We start from the raw sequence: 20,242 nt of genomic DNA on the forward strand, positions 1-20,242 counted from the left end.
AGCAATCCTACTGGAAATGCCTCACTGTACTGCTGAGTATCCCCATTCAACAACTGGCTCAGAAATGGAGTCCCTTCTTCAAGACAAATCTGTGCCAAGTACATAGCTCCACTGAGGATTTCAGGAAGCCACAGTTGTAGTGGCTGTCTACCTAAAGAGAAGGAGGGCTTTTGCTACTGCCACCGAAGGCAGAAGGAAAGAGAAAGAGAGGGATGTTGGCCAAGGGAGAGATATCACCGCCTCTACTTGACTCTCATCCTCCATGAGCTTGCAGCCTGTGACTCTCTCAAGCACAGAAAGGGTATTCTAGAGGCAAATCATCTCCCTCTGTGGCCAGAAAGGGACTATCTTAAAACCTTGCTAAGCCAAAGAAAAAGAAAACAAAAAATCGATTGTGTTTTAGTTAAATTGGAGAATGTGCAAATTGTATCCTGGAACACTCCAGATTTTTATAGATTTTTTTTTTTTTTTTTTTTTTGAGACGGAATCTCGCTCTGTCACCCAGGCTGGAGTGCAGTGGCGCGATCTCAGCTCACTGCAAGCTCCGCCTCCCAGGCTCACGCCATTCTCCTGCCTCAGCCTCTCCGAGTGGCTGGGACTACAGGCGCCCACCACCAGGCCCGGCTAATTTTTTTTTTGTATTTTTAGTAGAGGCGGGGTTTCACCGTGGTCTCGATCTCCTGACCTCGTGATCCGCCCGCCTCGGCCTCCCAAAGTGCTGGGATTACAAGCGTGAGCCACCGCGCCCGGCGATTTTTATAGATTTTTACAGAAAGATTTCTTGGGGTTAAAACATTACAGAGAAAGCATCCCTGGAAGGGAATGGTCTGCATTATTTTGAAAATTTTCATTATTTCATGGAACAAGGCCTAGCCTGAAGTTTACCAGCACTGCCTAAAAGATGTTCCAACTATGCCTGTCACCTTTTCTCGATTCAGATAAAGACTTTAAAAAAAATTTCCATGGGCTCAATATTTTCCTTCCTGAACAGTTCAAGGTGAACCAAAAGATTAAAAATAGTCCATAATATATTATTATTCTTAGTTAAGACATTAGTCACATAATACTCCCGGACTCTCACTTCCAGAGCATTTTTTACCCAAGAATTGCCATATTCTTTTCGAAGTTAACATTTTATTGATGGATAAAAATAAAATGGAGAAGCCTAAGATGGGAAAGGGCAGAGAGAACATTGAATTGGCAGCTTCTAAAGTCCTTTCCAACCCTCACTTTCTAACGTCCTTTCCAACTCTAACTTTCTATCACAGCTAGCCATGTGATCTTGGATAAGTTACCTTCCCTTTCTGAATTTCATCTTCATAATTTAAGAAATGGGAGGTCGGATACCTTCGAGCTTTAACATTCTGATTTGGTTGGAGAATGTGCAGCACAGCCAATATGCTCTTTTTCTTTGGAGGAGGTCTGTGCTATTTAATTATAATAGATCTTGGCATTTACATATTTGACATCTGTGGCTTTGACTATTCCCGGAGACATCAAAGGTCCAAGAGCTGCAATAATCTGTTATTTTGCAAAGGCGTGCTGAGAGCCTGAGATATAGGAGCCAGTCACTTGTTTAATGAGTGAAATTAGTGTGCAGGCAGAACCCATACCTCTGTGAGGTTTTGTCATTGTATGCTACAGTCTTAAAGGCCATAATTCTCAAGAAGTGACTATAGTGATGGTTGCAAAGGTGAGGATTCTTCTGGATCATGAAGACATCAATAATATCCCTCTTAAATGTTAAGGGTTTATTGTAATATGGATGTAAATTAATCATGTACCTATCCCTGCTTCACCTCTGTCACTACTACGTCCTTAATGAAGGTTAATTTAGAATCTTCAGTGGTACCACACACATTGCAGGGAGCTTTCATTGCTCCTTTATTCAATCCATCTCAGCCATACCACTTCTCCCACATTCCTTGATTTGTCTGTACCCTTTGATCCTCTCCACTTGACAGTAAGATCCTTGAGAGCTGAAATGTCAGCTTGTCTATTCATTTATTTAACCCCAGTGCCTAGTAATATAGCTAGTACGTAGCAAATATTTAACAAAAGTTTGTTGAATGACTGAGCACCATCTATGAAAAGGCACTGTGCATTTTTTTCATATTTATATTTAGTATTCCCTTGAAGGATAGGGAATATTATTTCTGTTGTCCAACAAAAACCTGGTACTCAGAAAAGTGATGTGAACTTGTTAAAAGTTACTGGTGAGTGATGGATTCACATCTGCTTTCACATTCCAAAGCTCGTGCTTTTCCATTCTTCCATGCTACTAAAAGCACCTTTGAAAAAGTAAAGCATAAAACCAAACATGTGAATTCGTGGATCTTATATTATTGATAGAGCACAGGCCTGGCCTCAACTTAATTATATTTAGGGGAGTATAGTGAGGGCAGATTTTCAATACTACCAGGCTTGGTAGGCAAATAAAGCTACACAAAGAGGGAGAGATTAGAAAGCAGATGTTCCAACTTTGTCCAAGTACCCTGAAGGTATCCATTTCGGTTTCCAGACTGGTATGGCAATTAGCACAGCCTCTGGATTCTTGCTAAGTTGGGGTCGAAAGTTGGAATCAAAGAGCAAACAAACATTATTCAATTAAGCAAGTTGTTTGAAAAACCACTTCTTTGCTGGGTCTCCTGATTTGGTCAGGAGCTTCAGAACCTTTCACCTCTAAGTTGGGGCCGGCAGCATCCAGAACTTGTTAGAAATGCAGAATTTCAATCCCTCCCCTAGACCTCCTGGATCCTAATCTACCCTTCAGTGAGATCCCTAGATGATTGAGCAACACATTATAATTTAAGAAGCAAGACTGCAGAAGATATTCTAAGGTCCTTTCTAGATCTAATATTTTATGAGTTTAGGTAAGTACTCTTCATAGTAACCCCAAACTGGCATGCTCATTACTTAGGGTCACACAAAGGGCCAAGTAACCTAAACAACTCCACAGTGTCTTCTGAAGAATATTGTTAATTCATCAGTATTACTATGAAGAGTCTTGTTTCCTGAGCGTATACCGTGTACCAGGTACACTGCATGCAATATGTTGAATCATCATAATGGCCCTGCAAGAGAGATATTATTATCCCCATTTTGCCAATGAGGAAATAATTTCATAGGTTAATAAAATTTCCCCAAACTACATTGTTAAATCAGTAGTGGAGCCAGAATCCTAACCCAGAGTACTTAGAACCCACGATTTTTCTGCTCCATAATACCGTCTCTAGTTGTAAAATTGCAATTTAAAATATCGAGAATAGGGATGCCACGGGAGAACAGATGAGCAGGTTTTGGACTCATTATTCTGCAATGAATGAAGTCTAAAAAACAAATGAAAAGGGATGGATGGGAACATAGATTTGTTCACAAAACCCTAGAATATCTAGACCAGAATCTCAAACTTTTGGAGGTTGACATACCTTTAGAACGAGTATCACCCAGAAGTGATAATTTGTGAGGCTTATTTGCACCAAGATATTATACAAACTGAAAACGCAAATGAGTTTGAGGAAGGTTCAGTCATATTCAGAGACCCTAGGTGCATAATTGATTATTAATAGAATGAGGAAATTAATAGAATGAACTAAGCCCCTGATCTCTGAAAAACTACCTATCCGTGCCATGGGTAGAAAGGGTTCTGAATCAGAAGAACCACAAGTCTGTCAAATTATGGCAAATTTTGTGGTCTTAATGTCATTTAATGCCTTACCATATCTTCTTCCACACTGACATCACCATAATCATGTGAAATTTCATGGAGTTTGTTTTCCCAGTGAAGCCTTGTCCTTCATTTGTATGTATAAACACTGACCCCGGAGTACATATAAATGGATAGTATTCTCCGGAAGGCACAGGTTTCTACTTAGGTTAACAAATGATTATCCTTCCCAGCAAAATGACTAAACAGAGCTCTAATAAATCAATTTGTCAATGGCCATTTTCCTTCAGGAGACAATATCCCCTGATCCATTTTTGGCGAGTGCAAATATGACCTACACTGAGTGCTTATGTCTATGGTTCAGAAAATCTTAGAGCTGGAAGGAACTGCAAAAAGGACTGACCTTGCCTCCAGACAAGGAAAGTATTGTTATTCCCAGTTTGCATATGAGAAAGTTTAGTTCCAGAACCACTAAATGACCTGCCCCAAGTCACATTATTAGGAAGGGATTGAGTAAGAACAGATGCAGGATCCCCCGGGTCACTCAGTTCTGTCACCAGCAGTGCCCAGCTCTTTTTGAGCTCTGTCTCATGGCTGGACCTGGGCAGAAGCACTCCTAGGACACCTCTCCCTAGCTTCTATGGCTCCCCACTTTTCCATGAGTTCCTTCCTCCTCCTCTTCTAGAGGTTGTATGGCTTCATTTCCCACTGAAGGTATAATTAGCAGGTTCTTGAAACATTAGACACCCCCCACACACAACTTCCTATATCTCCTTTTACTCTTCACACCATCTCCTGCCACTGCTTATTATTTGTGGATATGTTCAGTCATTCAGAGGAAGTTCCCGTTTCTCATCTCCACCCTTCTAGGCCACCCAGGAAAGTCTACTTTCTCATAAGCTACAAATCCTGAGGAAAGTCATTCTGCTTTCCCTTTTAAAGCTATCCAACTGGAAAAAGGACAGAATATCCAATTTGCAAGAGGGTTCAATGGGCAGAGGCCTTCGGGTAATAGAGGTGACCGAAGTGTAATATCCACAGTTTCTGAAGGGCTGAATGGGGCAGTAACCCAAGAAGAGGTATTTCAGGAGAGTCCTAGACTGTGAAAAGAGATGACTACACAGAAGAGATATTTCCTCCCACAATTCCTGGGATGTTTCTCCTTCACTGCTTCACCAGATTTTGGAGCTTAGACCTGTGACTGAAGACAAGTAGCCACTGCCCTGGGAGCTCTCCTTCTCCAAGATGCTTTCCAGTATCCAAGTCATACTGACTCAATTCAGCTAGGCTGGGCAAGCCTCACACTGTTAAATAGTCTATGGTCATTTAAAAAGATTGCCAAATTTCTATCAATTTTGCAATTTCCAAATTAAAGAAGATGTGCCTGGAATCTGGTTATACAGTGAGACTGGCAATATAGTACCAGGGAAAAAGCCAATGCCACTTGTTTTCTTAAGAATGCTCTGACTGGGCTATTGCTGCCCAGAATAGAAAGGATTGGTTTCAAAGCTCATAGATACCCTTCATATGAGGAAGGGAGGAAGAAGAGGCCCAAGCGATTCTCTAGTCCTTCTTAGTCACAAGAATTCTCCAAAATCTGATATCACAAAACTTGTCATCCCACAGCTCCACCAGCCATCATTTTGTGTTTCAGAGAACAAAATATTTTGTGTCCTTAGCTCTTGTCACAGGATTCCTTGCCCAGAAACAATTTAAAATGAGAAAACTGAAGAAGAGTTTGGAAGCAGAACCTGTCCAGTGGTGTCTGCTGATCCTGCATACCTGTGATGGAACCAAAGTTTGACATTAACACAAACACAAGGAAATGTTGTAAAGTGCAGTACAGAAGGACAGAAAGGGATGGCAAAAGATGGGGTCAGGTAGGGGCAGAATACAGGAAGGTTACTTACACAGTTTCATCATTCTTGAATTCCAACTCCCCATATGTGTCTTCAAAGTCCTCACCGCCACCCTTGGCTGTCCCTTCTACTGTCCTAAAGGGGACGATGACTGTACCCCGGGCACCTGATGTCCGCAGAACCTTCACCTCCATAACACCAATACTCTCACTGACATGAATAGTATCACATTCAAAAGTGAAGATGCCTGCATGGTCATCATCCAAGATGGTAACTGTGGCCACACAAGGGGAGGCTAGGACAGCCCGAGGCAAGGGAAGACTGTTGAATATTGCTGGAGGCATCCCCTCCTCTGGCTGCTCCTCCTCTATGCGGACATTGCTCAACCTTACAAAGAAGTGTTCATCCTCCTCAAAAATGTCATCATCAATAATGCCCACGGAGAACTCCTTCTGGGTCTCTCCTGGCTTCAGAACCACCGTGCCCTCTGTGAACTCATAGTCAGCCCCTGCATTGGCAGAACCATCCTCTGTTTTGTAGTCCACATACATGGTCTTTGACATGTCTCCCCCTTTCCTCACCACTGTCAGGAGTACAGCCCCACAGTTCTCCAGGCACTGGTAAGAACATGGGTCAAAGAAGACCTTGGAAATAAAGTCCTCAGGCTCATCGGTGTGCACCTCACTCATGCTGGAGGTCTTCTTGGCTTGTTCTGCTGCATGTTTCTTCAGGATATTGCCTGCACCAGTCATCATACGAGTGGCTTGGATCCGGTAGAAGGCGCGGCTCTTCTGTTGGTGGGAAAGAGCATAGTAATTGGCCATCTCCACCAGCTGATCTAAGTCCTTCTCTGGGTGTTTTTGCTTCAGATCCTTGAGAATCCGGATCATCTCTCTGCGGGACTCATCCACTTCCTTCCCTTCCAGGGGCACCAGGTTCCCATCTAGAAAATGGGAATTCATCATTTTCCCATCCATCTCAATGCCCTTAGGGTGGTCACCCTCTGTCTCTATGATAATTCCTCGGTGTTTATCTGTGCGGTACTTTTTGTGCATGTATTTGTAGAAGAGCAGTCGTTTATCTGCCACCCAGGCCAGAAGGACACACACTGGAAAGAAGAAGAGAGTGAGGAGGCCTTCCCAAACCTGGACCACACCAGGGGAGAAGACTGCCAGAATCATATAGAGCCAGATGTAGGCAAAGATACTCCAAGCAGCGGTGATGAAGAAGACTCGTAGGTGCTTGATCCTGCGAGTCTCTCCGTCTGGGATCACGTAGACACAGATGCCAATGATGATGAACATGTTGAAGGCTGCACTCCCTACAATGGTAGAAGGTCCCAGATCACCAGCAATGAACCCATGACCACACACCTCAATTAAAGAGAGGAGTATCTCAGGAGCAGAGGAACCCAGGGCCATAAGGGTCAGGTTGGAGACAGTTTCATTCCAGACCCGAATAGTGGTTGTGCTGGTTTCTCCATTGGGTTTCTTAATCGTCACCTCCCTCTCTTGAGAGGTGATGACTTCAATAGATGCCATGAAGCGGTCAGCAATGATGGACACCCCAAGGAACATGTATATCAGGGCCACAAAATAGACAATGACCCTGGCAATCTTGTCCCCAAGGGAAGGGTTCTCCGGGTACCAGATTGGCAGGATGACACCCTCCTTGCAGTCTGATGACCCTGAACAGGACTCATTGTTCTGCCCTGTGCTTGGCACATCCCCTGAGCCACCAGCCTCTGCTCGAAGACCATTCAGGAAGAGCACAAAGGTAACCAGCCCAAAATGGAGGAAGGCAGAGGTGAGAGGCTGCAACCTTAACCACGCCATACACGAGACTTAGCCACTGGCTTCTATTGCAGCACCAGTCGTCCTCCTGATAGGCCAGAGACCTAGAAAAGATCAGAGAGGCAGGAAATGGCATGAGGAAAAAGGGGACAGCAAACGGCAGGTTCCCACCAATACAACTGATGCTTCACCTCCAGTGACATATTGCATTAACATATGGGGCAGTCTCTCACTTGGAAAAATAGATGTCAATGGGAGGCACAAATAGCTGCTCTGTCCTCCAAACCATCTGGTGGAGACTCCATTGAAAAATGGCTTGAAATAGCTGGGAATACTGGGGATGGAAATGCAGCAATAGCCTTCAAGTCCTGTCTCCCAAACCGGTATTACCTGTGAGAGTTCTCAAGAAGCAACTTAAAATAGGCCACGTATAACCTGAATCTTCATCCCCATTTATACTGTTTCTGGGGTGTTCGGACTTCCTTACCCTGTTGTCATTATACTCAAGAATCTTGGATAACATAGGTTTGCAAGAGAGTATATTGAATTGAATTTTCATGGACTAGTCCCCAAAAAATTGAAAACCTTGCTCTGTTTAATGTATATATATTTCCTTGGCCTTCATGTTCACTCCTGGATTATACCAAGTGACTGTCCCCCCCAGGACCTTTGTACATGCCATTATTCTCATTCATCTTTGAAATGAGGGTTTCTTCTTTGCACTCCCCACTCTTAATAATGCTTTAGATCTCATCCGTTAAACACAGCAATAAACCTTGAAAACTGAGCTCCCTTGCAAAGAACTTCCTCTCCAAATGCAAGACTTCTGGAGGCAAGCTATAATTCTGAGAGAGCTTGGGAAATCAAAAGAGTTGATTCATAGTGAATGCCACCCACCCCATAGCCAAACGGAGGCCCTGTAAGGTGTGCCCAAGACCAAGTTCACAGCAGCTCTGAGCCCTCCAGTAAAGCCTGCTTATGAGCAGTTTAAGCAGGCAGTAACAGGAAGATAATCATCTGCCAGCCACTTAAATTTCAAACCCAAACATGGAAAGGAACAAGTGGTAAAAATCATTATTAATAAAACACGCAAATGTCTCTCAAATAAGTTTTGTTAAACTGGAGACAAGATTTTGGGGGTGACATGCAGCTTCATCTACTGGCCTCAAACCACTAAAAGGTGGGCTTGAGCTCAGAAGAATGGGATGAAATGCAATTGAAACTATTATATACTCATCTTACCACTCACTGCCTCATTTGGGTGGGATGAGAATGAAAATACCATGGAATAGCTAAAAACAAGGGGGAGATCTTTCTCCCTCTGTTACAACTGTGTAGGGTACCCTTAGTAATAAAGGAGTGCTGATTTGCATTTGTACAGCACCTTAAAGATGCAAAGTCTTCATACCCCATATTTGCTCCTTTTTCTCCTGTTTCCCAGCTCAGAAAATAGCATCTTCAGCCACCCAGTTACTCATGCTAGAAAGCAGATGTTAGTCTGAAAGCCTTCGTCTCTCTTCTATCCCTTATCCAATCACTAAATCCTATCAACTCTTTCTCCATTTCTACCACCATCATCCCAGCCCAGGCCACCATCACTCCTTACGTCATGAATCTACTTCAGTAGCCTCCTAATGGAGCTCACCACTCCAACTCTTGCTAGTTCTCAATTCCACTTTCCTCATATAGCCACCGTAATCTTTTTTTAAAAAAGACAGACTTAAGCATATCACTCCCCTATTTGAAGCCCTTTAGTAGTCTTCTCTTGCTCTTCATATAAAGACCAGATTCTTTCCGTGACCTTCAAAGCCTTTCATGAACTCACTCCTTCCCACTCATCCCCCTTCATCCCGTCACTCTCTCCCTTATTACATTTCAACAACAATAGCCTTCATGTTCACTCTTGGATTATACCAAGTGACTGTCCACTCCAGGACCTTTGTACATGTCATTATTCTCATTCGTCTTTGAAATGAGGGTTTCTTCTTTGCACTCCCCACTCTTAATAATGCTTTAGATCTCATCCATTAAACAGTGAATGACATAAGAGCAAAGACGGTGTCTCTTCTGTTTATCATGGTATCCTGAGTGGTTAGTAGGTTCTCAGTAACTCTATGTTTTTGGAATGAATAAATGTAGTCACCAAGAAAGCTTCCTCGGACATCAGCCTTATTTATTTTTTATCTAAATTGTAGCCATTTGCTTTGGAAATACATATACATTTCATAGACAAATCCTGACTGGATTTTGGAGGCTATATGGGACCTCTTTAAATTTCCAAAGCCTGTGCTCAAAGAGAAATTCTCTTCGGGACACAAAACATCAGGGTGCATATTGTTCCCATGAAGACCTCCCTCCCAAAGAGCTGAGGATTAACTTGGTTTAATCCCTAGAGAGGCAGCCAAGTGCTGAAGCCCACATTCCCCATTAGTTCAGGTGCTGAGGGCATCACAACAGGTGCTGGGGGGCCTCTGCCATTGACCTCACTCAGAGGAGAAGAGGTTATGGGGATGATTGTGGAGGAATAGAGTGGTTGAAGATGTTCAGCATCCATCTTCAAAGGTTAAGAAAGCTCTTGTTATCAATGATGTGCACAGAGGCATTCATTCAGAGGTTTGACACTCACCGACCCTAGAGAAATGTGGAGAGAAAAGGATCTTGGCTCCTTACTTTGGCCTCTGAAAACCCTGATACTTTGTGGATTCCAATGAGCCCCTGCAGTGATGACAGATGGTAGGCACAGCTGAGCAGCTCTTTCATCAAGAGCCAACCCAGTGACAGGAGGTGGCTGCTGTGAGAGCCAACCAATCCCAAGAGTGTGAGTATCCATGGGGGAGGGAAGAGAGTTGGTCTTCCAGAGTGAAAGGACATGGAACACTGGGATGTTAGAATTATCCTGATGAACAGGGGACTTGGAGTCCTATTTATCTTATGGACCAGGAAAATTACGGAGGATTACGGTCTTTGTTTTCCTTTGGCCCTGTAGACACTTTGTGGCAACAGGTTTTTCTGGGGAATGTGCTATCATATGAGCAGAATCAGAGGCCAGTTTAAAAAGACTATTCCGTGAGAAAATAAAAGAATTGAAGGAAAAGATTAAAGAAAAAAGGCAAGGCCAGGCTCAGTGGCTCACACCTATAATCCCAGCACTTGGGGAGGTTGAGACAGGTGGATCACTTGAGGTCAGGAGTTCGAGGCCAGCCTGACCAACATGGCGAAACCCCATCTCTAGTAAAAATACAAAATTAGCTGGGCGTGGTGGTGCATGCCTGTAATCCCAGCTACTTGGGAGGCTGAGGCAAGAGAATGGCTTGAACCCAGTAGGTGGAGGTTGCAGTGAGCCAAGATAGCGCCATTGCACTCCAACATGGGCAACAAGAGTAAAACTCCATCTCAAAAACAAAAAAAGAAAAATAAAAGAAGGCAAGGAGGTGAGATGGCTAGTAAATGCATGCACCCAGTTTTGGAAATTGAAGATGGAAACTGCCCTGTGAATGCCTAGTTCCTCTTTGCAGCCCTGCCAGGAAATCGTTTCTGGCTGAGATGTTAGAGAAAGCAGGAACATCTCTAATGACCAGCCAGTGGTCATTTTTTATGCAATTGCCCCTGGCCCAGACACCAGTTGAGATAGATTCCAACATCCTGGGGGCCCAGCTCAACCCCTTAGAGACCCAGATGATCTTCTGTAGTTCCGGAAGGCTATTAACCCCGAGGCATACTCAGGGATATGACTCAACTTGAGACCTTCCCCTCCTAGGACCACCTCAAATCATAAAGACATTAATAACAGTAATTAACATCTACAAGTGTTTATTATGTGCATAATGCTGAGTGCTTTCTCATTTAATTTTCATAGCAACCCTATGAGGTTAGTAATATTTTTATCCCTGTCTTATATTTTGGGAAACTGAGCCTTAGCTAAGTCATTTACTCAAAGTACAAAGGAAATAGTAGAACTAGAACTCACAGATGACATAAAGTATGGTTTTAACCACCCCATTTTACTAAGCTGTCCCACTTTGTTGTAGAACATCCATGGCCTCCAATCAGTTTCCAGTCTGATGTGGACTTAGAAGCAAGGTGACTGTCCCACACCTGCTCAGAGGAGAAACTCACCGTTTCGATGCCTAGTTCTCAGGCTTACCGGGGTTGTTCTGGCTACCTGCTGCTGCCTCCCATCCAAATATTCTCCTTCCCATCAGTTCAGTTTGACAAACATTGACAAAAGCCTGTGATTTGCTAGACCTGGTATTAGACACTGGTGGATTAAATAAATAAAAAAAAAAAAAAGAGAGAGAGACACCGCGTTTGCCCTCAAAGGTACAATCTAGCAAAAGTATACAGATGTACAAATAGACACTTTTATTGTAAAAAGAGGAGGTAGGGCAGAATGCTATGGGAATGCGAAGAGGGCACTGAGCCAGCCTAGGGATTCAGTGAGGCATTCTGAAGGAGGTGATTCCTGAAATGAGACTTCAAGCATGAGTGAGCTTTAGTCAAAAGAAAAGGAAAGTGGGAAGGCCATTCGAGTCAAAGAGAACAGCCCAGGAAAGGCAAAGACATGGAAACATGATGGAAAAGGCTGCTGTGGGCACTGGATTACAAGACATGCAGTGTGAGGCAGGAAGCCCAGTAGATGAGGCTAGACAATAGGGAAGACTTGACTCATGGCAAGCTTTAGATGCCAGGCTGAGAAGACGGGGTTTTATTCTAAGGGCAATGAAAAGCCAGTGATAGGGTTGTAAACCAAAGAATGACATGGTATGATTTGTCTTTCAGAAATACCAACTTCACCTAAGGGTTTAGGATGGCTGAAAGGGGGCAAGACAGGAGCAGGAAGGTCAGATAGATCTCTGCTGCAAACTGAACAGATACAGACAAGCATGGTGGGCCTGGGTAGATTCCGCTCATGATGCCCGTCTGTCCCCATGTCACACTCCCCTCTCTCAGCCAAACTGATGCCCTGGCCCAGCCCTGAGCCTCTCATCTCTTTTCCGGATCATCTTCCTAACGCCCCTGAGGCCATCTGCAACGTGTCTGTGTCCTTAGCAGTGGCTCCTGACATCTTTTAATATCACTGGCAAATTTAATTAAAGTCACCATTCCTCCACTCTTCCAGATCATTAATAAAACAGTGCCACCAGGACAGACTGAGCAAATTCTCCCTCCTGCTATGCCCTCCACTTTCTCCAACAGGAACACTGCTCCGGGCATGTCACCAGCCTGGGTAGAGTTGTCCCACTCTGCTTCTAAATCTGGGCCCCTGCACAGGCATCATAGCCAATTTACATTAAAGTTTTAGGTCCAGCCAGGCTGCACTGGCTCTGATGTGTCACCCGAGTCCAAGCACACTGCATATTCTCCTGCACTTCCTCTGCCTCCAGTGGGTGGAAGTCAGTGCAGTCCTGGCCTCGGCAATACTCCTCGAGAGACACAGGAATGAAGCTCCTGACTCTCTCAAGAGTAGGAAAGATGTGACCTCCGCTGCTTAGGTAGCTTGATTGCCACAACTGGAACTTGTATCCAAAGAGGAAAATATAATGATATTAAATGTTTTTCTTGCATTATTAATGTTTTGAATCTTCACAATGAAGGAAGTGATATTATCACCACATCTGTTTTAGAGATGGCAAATTAGAACTCATAGAGGTTAGAGAATTTGCCTAAGACCCCAGTTAGTAAACAGAAAGGTAAGCATTTGAGTTCTGGCAGTCCACCTCCAGGACCCATGGTGTTACCACTGTGCTTGGCACATACCCTAGGTTTGAGGGCCCCTTTGAGCAAAGGCTTGAGGAGGGCAGGCTGAGTCTTTCTAGATGTGGAGGCCCCCAACCAGCTTGGAAGCTCTACATACAGGCAGAGTGGATCCATGGTAGAGCCCTGGATTTGAAAACGGACAAGAACTTCCTTTCCAGCCTTGCCTCAATGAGGTGTGAGACCTTGGGAAGTCAGTGACCCTCTTAGGGCAGCAGCTTCCTCATCCATAAAATGCAGGTTGGGTTAGATGATCGCTATAGTTCCTTCCAGTCAAACATGCTTTGATGACAGGAAAGGAAAGAAGTGAAGGGACACATTTTATGTTAAGTGGGCCCAGAGCCATATGAAAGCCAGGTGTGGAATTTAGACTCCCACAGAGACCTCAGAGGATAAGAGAATAACCTAGGGGAAGGTGGTAGGAAGAGGGGACCAGGGAAAAGTCGAGGAGAGCCTACATTCTGGACTTACCATAGGCCCCTTGGACCAAATCCATTTTTTTTTTTTTTTGCCCATTAAGGCCAAACACTGTGCTAGCAATTGCAGGTACAGCCATGAACCACTTCTCCAACCTCTGAGAGTTTATTTTCTGATGAGGGGTAGAGACAAACAAGTAATTATCGGGATAATTGATTACAACTATGTCTTGGAAAGTAATATGATTTTCTTCTGCTGCTCTAAGCACTCAGGTTGGTGGCTCTACAGCTGCCTCAAACCGTGTGGGCAGTGGCTGCAGTGCAGCAGGGCTTTTAATGTAGAGAATGTTGCAGTCATATGTGAGATAATATTATACTGTTCTTGCTTCTCTGATCTCATGCAATTGTCATATTTTGCCTTCCCTGAAGTCTCAGACCTTTAATGACTTCTGAACCATCTGACAGTTTCATGAAACCCTGCTGACATTCTCCCAGGTACTACTACAGAAGAAGAGAAAAGAAAGCTTCCTAGACAGACCAGGGCATCAGCAGGCCTCCATCTCCTCATGCTTTATATGGACCAAGGACTTTTACAAAGTGATGACAACAGCAATGATCATATATATTCACCAGGCATCTACTCTATAGCCCACAATGCTCTAGGCACTTTTATATCTGTTATTTAATACCTCACAAACCCACCATAAGACATGTCTTGTTATCTGTTTTAGAAATGAGGAGACAGGGGCCTCAAAGATTCATAATTTACCCAAGGTCTACGAGCTGAGCAAGTGGCAAAGAGGGGCTATGAAACTTGGTGTGTCAAATGCTAAAGTCTGCTTTTAAGCTCCAGGAGATGAAAGGGATGGTGGAAGAGCAGGCTAGGGATCAAGATCCCTTAGGTCAAGAACTCTGGGCTCCAGAAACTCCTGTGTCTTCTGGGAAGCTTTCCCTGAAAATGCATCTTCCTCTAATTGTGAAATGAGTCATTTATTCTCTTGGGTTACTCTAACACTTTGGTCACCCTGAAGCACTTGTCACACTGTACTGGGCTTATCTGTTTACCTATCCATCTTCCACACTCTTCTGGAAGCTCTATGAAAAATTTCAACTCAATATAGGGAAGCTTTTTTTTCTTTCTTTTTTCTTTTTTTTTTTTTTGGGAGGGAGTCTCACTCTGTCACCCAGGCTGGAGTGTAGTGGCACAGTCTCGGCTCATGGCAAACTCCGTCTCCCAGGATCAAGCGATTCTCCTCCCTCAGCCTCCCAAGTAGTTGGGATTACAGGTGTGTGCACCCGGCTAATTTTTGTATTTTTAGTAGAGGTGTGATTTCACCATGTTGGCCAAGTTGGTCTCGGACTCCTGTCCTCAAGTGATCCGCCCACCTCAGCCTCCCAAAGGGGAAGCTTTTTTGTTTGTAACAATGAATCATCACACTCCGTGAAACTCTATTGATAGGACTAAGAGGTTGAACTTGACCTCTGATACCCTCTCTGCCTCTAACATTCTGTGATTCAAAGATGTCTGAAGTGTGCTAGACTTGTGTAAACCAGAGGACTTTGCCCTCTGCAAATCCTTGGCAGATCTGGGGAGTTACAAACACTGAGAGTGGGCCAGAGAGCTAGGAAGAGAGCAGGCTTAGCTCAGCTTAATTTAAGTTTTGTTTTTCCCATGGCTGGGTCTACATCTGCATTTAAGTCATCCTCCAGCTGGAGACAGTGATGGAACCAGGATCACATTCTAGAGATAGCTGTACATCTGAATAGCCATGGAGTTCTAAAAAATACAGACATCTAGATCCTACTCCAGACCTAAGTTATGAACTCTCTGGGAGAGGATCCTAAATACTTATGTTTTTGAAAAGTTCCTTAATTGATTTTAAGATACAGACAAGGTTGAAAATCCTGGGAGAACAGAAGGAACCTCGCCTGACTATGACATTTGCATCCCAGGTATTCCAGCCATCAGAGACTTTCTTTGGACTGGGAGAAGGACTCATAGCAGATCATGCGTTGACTCACAAATGGGCACCACAAGACATTTCTATGCACTGGACAAACATCTCACCTTCTTGAAATCTCACTTCCTTTCATACCTTGCCAAGAAAAGTCAGCATCAATTCTCTACCCACATAAGCAGATTTTCCCTTTATCTTTCCCTAAACTTGCTGTCTACTTGGTTTATACTTGTACTGATGAAATACAAAAGATCCATAATTCCCTTGTCTTTGTAGGAAAATGATGCTATTCATCCATTTTCAGCAAGTTGTATTTCTAATTATTTTTCCTTTCAGTGATAATAGCTTAGGTCTACTTCTTCGCACTTCCTCGCGGCCTCTTTGTTCATTCACTCATTTACTGATTTATTCATTCATGCATGCCTGCATTCATTTGTATGAAATCCAGCTTATGTGTCACAGGCTGACTTTCACTGAATTATGCTGAGAGGGTTAACTTGTTGCAAACACATTTTTTTCCACACACTCAAAAAAGTTAGACTATAAGTTCCAAGAGGGTAGAAATTTTTATCTGATATTTCTGTATCCCCAGTGCATAAATCAGTGCCTGGCATATCGTAGATGTTCAGTACATATTTATTGAATGAATGAGTACATCAAATGAATGTGCAAAAATAGAAGGGATAATATCCAGTGATTTCTCCCATTTTTGGCAGTGTTCAACTTGGAGGCTGGAGAACCATCTGTCAGGGATGCTGTGAGCAAGGTTTTCTGAATTTGAGTAATATGAACAAAATATAATCCCTCTAGAGAAGCACACACTTCACTGGAGAACAGTGACAGAAAACCAAATAATTACACCAAAACAAGTACCAGATTTTGAAGCATGTGCAACGTGCTTCAAAGAGATCACAAGAAAGGAAGGTATAGCACCTCTTGGGATCACTGGGGCCAGCTGCATGAACCAGCTAACATTAGATCTAGGATTTAAAGAATGAACAGGAGTTAATTGGGTGGAAGCCAGTACATCTCAAACAAAGGCCATAGGAAGCCCATGCTAAAGGGCATGGAAGCCTGAACAAGCAGTGTCTATTTCCAGAAGGATGAGCAGTATGGCTGAAAGACTTGAGAGAAGCTGTGGAGATAAGTGAGGAATCGCTGGTAAGAGGCCTTGTGTGCCTGGCCAAGGAATGTGGGCATTCTCTTGGAGACAATAAGGAAGCACTGAAGGTTTTTAATCATAGGAGGGAGAAGATCAATGTTTTTCTTTTGGATAGGCAACCTAGAGTGATGACAGTGTGGGAACAGGATAGATGAATGAAAGCGGGGCAAGACTGGAGGCAGGAAGACCAGGCCAGACTCTCCCAGGACTGGGGTGAGAGGCAATGGAGACCTGAACCAAGGCAGTGGGAGAAAGGCTGCTGGGGAAGGCGTGGATTTCAGAGGCACTGAAAGGAGAATCCATGTAAGTTGGAGACCAATGGAAACAGAAGATGATAGTGAAGAGGAATGAAAAGGCCTAGCAAGGACCACACCACATCAGGCCCCTTCCTCCACTGGCCCTGGAAAGTTCATCCTGATCCTGAGATCTCCAGGCCCCAAAAAATGGAAGCTGAAGGAATCAACACAAAACTATCCAACTTAGATATCTTCTTAGCTTTAGGACTTCCTGTAACTGTGGGACAAATGGAACCCAACCGAAGCCTTAGAGTGTTCCTCAGTCTAGTCAAGGGAATAACCATTTGTGGATTCAATACACCAGACTGTGGTCAGCTCTGGAGATGCACTGATGAAGCAGGTCTGGTCTCCCCTCTGGGATGACACACAGAAAGGTATATGAGATCAGTATCTAAGTGTGAGCGAAGGGTTTGGGGGCTTATGAACACTGCCTAAAGGTTGTGAATATTCTCCCTCACGTTAGACATCTGAGATCTGTTTCAAATGACCGCACAGTTTCACACAGGAGAAAATGAAGCCATGGAACATATTGCTCCTAAGAAATAGTGCTAGCTAGAAGATAAGAATTGTTTGTAAAAGACCCAAAATATTGAAATTAACTTCAAGTTAATCTAGAGTGCCTACAAGAAAGCCTGATACTATTCATTGATTCATGAACGAAAGTATTTGTCGAGCACTTACTATGTGCCCATCACAGTTGTAAGTTCTTTGAAGATCATTTCTGCCTGGATGCATTCTCTAATATATTGAGTGCCAAATATGTATCACATTCCATTCTAGCTGCTGGAGATTTAATATTTAATATTACATCTCTCACCTGGACTACTGCAACAGCTGCCAACCTTGTTCCACCCCTTATAATCTACTCTCCACAAAACAGCCAGAAAGTCTCTTTAAAATGTAAATCAGATAGATCATGCCATTCTTTGTATCATCTCTCTTTCTGTGGCACCCCACCCCCTACTGACTTCTCATCTAGCTTCTAACTTGCTGACCTTTCAAATCTCCTACCATTTTGTTTTGCTCCACCCATACTCCACTCCAACCTAGATGAAATACTTTGAAGCTTCTAGAACAGGCAAGCAAGTGTCTTAGGACTTTTTCATCTACTGTTCTCTCTGCTTGGAAAACCTTACCCTAAATATCCACATAGGTCACTTTTAAATTTCATTCAGGCCTTAAATGCCCCCTCTCTGAGGGGCTTTCCCCCACCCATCTTATCTAAAGGCAATCTCCCCCTCCAGTATTCTCTTGTAACATCACTTTTCATTTTCTTTATAGCCCATATTCACTTGATGAAATCATCATTGTTTTTGTTTGCTTGTTTACTAGTTTATCATCAAATATATACTCCATAGTAGCAGGAATCTTGTCCCTTTTGTTCACCACAGTATTCCCAGTGCCTTCGCTACTGCTGGCAGAGGGAGTACTCAGTAAGTATTTGTTGAGTGGATGAAAATGATGCTAAAGGAGTTTTCATTAAGTGATTCTGGAAAGATGCATCTAGGAAGAGACTTCAAACTTCCTGGCAAGCCTTGGGGTAGAGAGGTATATGGTTAAAGCCAATGACCTCAGAGTTCAGATAGTTTTGTTCATTCTCAAGAACCAGTGGGACCACATAGTGTGTGGATAGAAGTCAGGAGTCTAATTCTAAACACAGCCCCTTCTCCCAATCCTAGTCCTCTCATTAGCACCTCACTTTTCCTTCAGAGTATGGCATAATGATAATCAGCATTTATACTGCATCATTCATTCAATAAATATTAAGCAATGCTATGTGCCAGGGGTTTACAAAGAACTTCTCACTCACATGATCTTATTTAATCCTTCTTGTGAGGATGATCATACAGAAGAAGAAATTAGGGCTCAGTTTATTGCTGAGTGTTTCTATGCCAATAAATATTGGAGCCAGAACCAAACCTTGGTGCTCGGAATGCCAGAGGTCTCCTTTCAGCAGGCTGAAAGAGTGTGTCATGTCGGGAAGGACCAAGACAAAGCATCCCCTGCAACTGAAAGGAAGTCAGGGCTGGAGTCAGAGGAGCAAGAAACCCAGGGCAGCCTGAGGCAGAGATTGTTCCTGCCCTTCCCTGTTGCCAAGAGAGAACCACTTGGGCTCTATCTTTTGAGGTTGCCCATGGGGGAGGCTGACATCCTTCTGCCCTGTTGCAAAGCCATCAAGGGATGCTGGTGATCAGCCTCCTCTGTGTACATATTTCTCAGACTATTCTCCAGAAGCCAGATGTATTTTAATGCCATTTAATTTATTTTAATTTTTTAAATGTTGAAATATGGAATTAAATCACATCATTGCCTGATTGAAGAACAAATAAAACCTGGCAAGCAGTCAAAGTCATCTCTCTGAGACAAGTCTGGGTAGTTCTCTTGTATAATCAACTCTAGGGATGCTCTGGGCCCTCCTATTACAAGGGGGTGCTAGGAGCAGATTCCTCAGACTCCCAGCAGATCTAGCTACTGTCTTCACAGATGTGCTCTCCCCTAATGATTTCCCCTTGAGGTTGATTCCTCTATTAGTTTCTTTTCAGGGGCTAAAAGGCACTGGCTCAAGAGGATTCTTCCTGTCTCACTGGGGAGAGAGTACAGTGGTATGTTTGGGGTAGGTGGAGCATCTGGAAAGCCACTGAGCAGAGTGGTTTTACTAGACTCTCAACAGAATCTACATGGCTCTAAACACATCTTTTCTGGGGGCTCTATGAAAGGCAGAAGAGCAGGAGTTGAGATAGGATGTCTGGAACATTTGGGAGCCTAGAGCACTACTAGTCATTCTGCGAATGCCCTAGAATACCGCAGTGGGAGCTGACTGGTGACTGCACATTGAGGAGTGCCAACCTGGGGCCCTTGGGGCACTCTAACTAGTTTAGGGCACCTTACAGGCTGGACAGCTGAGTTGACTGGCCAAGTTGATCTCTAGAGACTCAATATGATAACAGATACACTAGAGGCTTCAAGTTACAGCTGGAAGGTTCTGAAATGAAAGATACTGTCAGCACTAAAAGTATTCTTAGCAGGAGACAATCTGTATGCTATGAAACAAGACTCACAGAATACAGAATTGTCAGGTCAGGGAGGAGCATAAAAGTCAACACATCCAACACAAACTCTTTGGATGGATAAGGAATCCAAGGCCCAGAGAACAGAGGTGAGTCTTACCCGTGGTTTTCAGAATTGATAAGAATTAGAACATAACCTTTTATCGCCAATTCATTGCCTCCTCTATGACACCATCTTCCTGTCCCTGGTTTGAATTTTGACTCCACCATTGTCTTATTTTAGGAAATAGTATAGATCCCCTTTCTTGACCTTGTTTCACCTGCTTCAT

At 43.6% G+C, this 20,242-nt stretch overlaps 1 protein-coding gene across 2 annotated transcripts in view; it reads right to left on the reverse strand.

Annotated features, from left to right (window-relative positions):
* The window catches only part of SLC8A3 (solute carrier family 8 member A3), a 151,274-nt gene that overhangs the window by 123,277 nt on the left and 7,755 nt on the right, over positions 1 to 20,242 (reverse strand). For both annotated transcript variants that reach the window (XM_030812691.1, XM_030812696.1), the window contains exon 2: positions 5,578 to 7,423. In XM_030812691.1, coding sequence (XP_030668551.1) covers positions 5,578 to 7,361 — 1,784 coding nt within the window. In that variant the 5' untranslated portion in view covers positions 7,362 to 7,423. The remainder of the gene's footprint in view (positions 1 to 5,577; positions 7,424 to 20,242) is intronic.

This window comes from Nomascus leucogenys, chromosome 1a, assembly GCF_006542625.1.
Source record: "Nomascus leucogenys isolate Asia chromosome 1a, Asia_NLE_v1, whole genome shotgun sequence".
In the NCBI taxonomy this organism is placed as follows: domain Eukaryota; kingdom Metazoa; phylum Chordata; class Mammalia; order Primates; family Hylobatidae; genus Nomascus; species Nomascus leucogenys.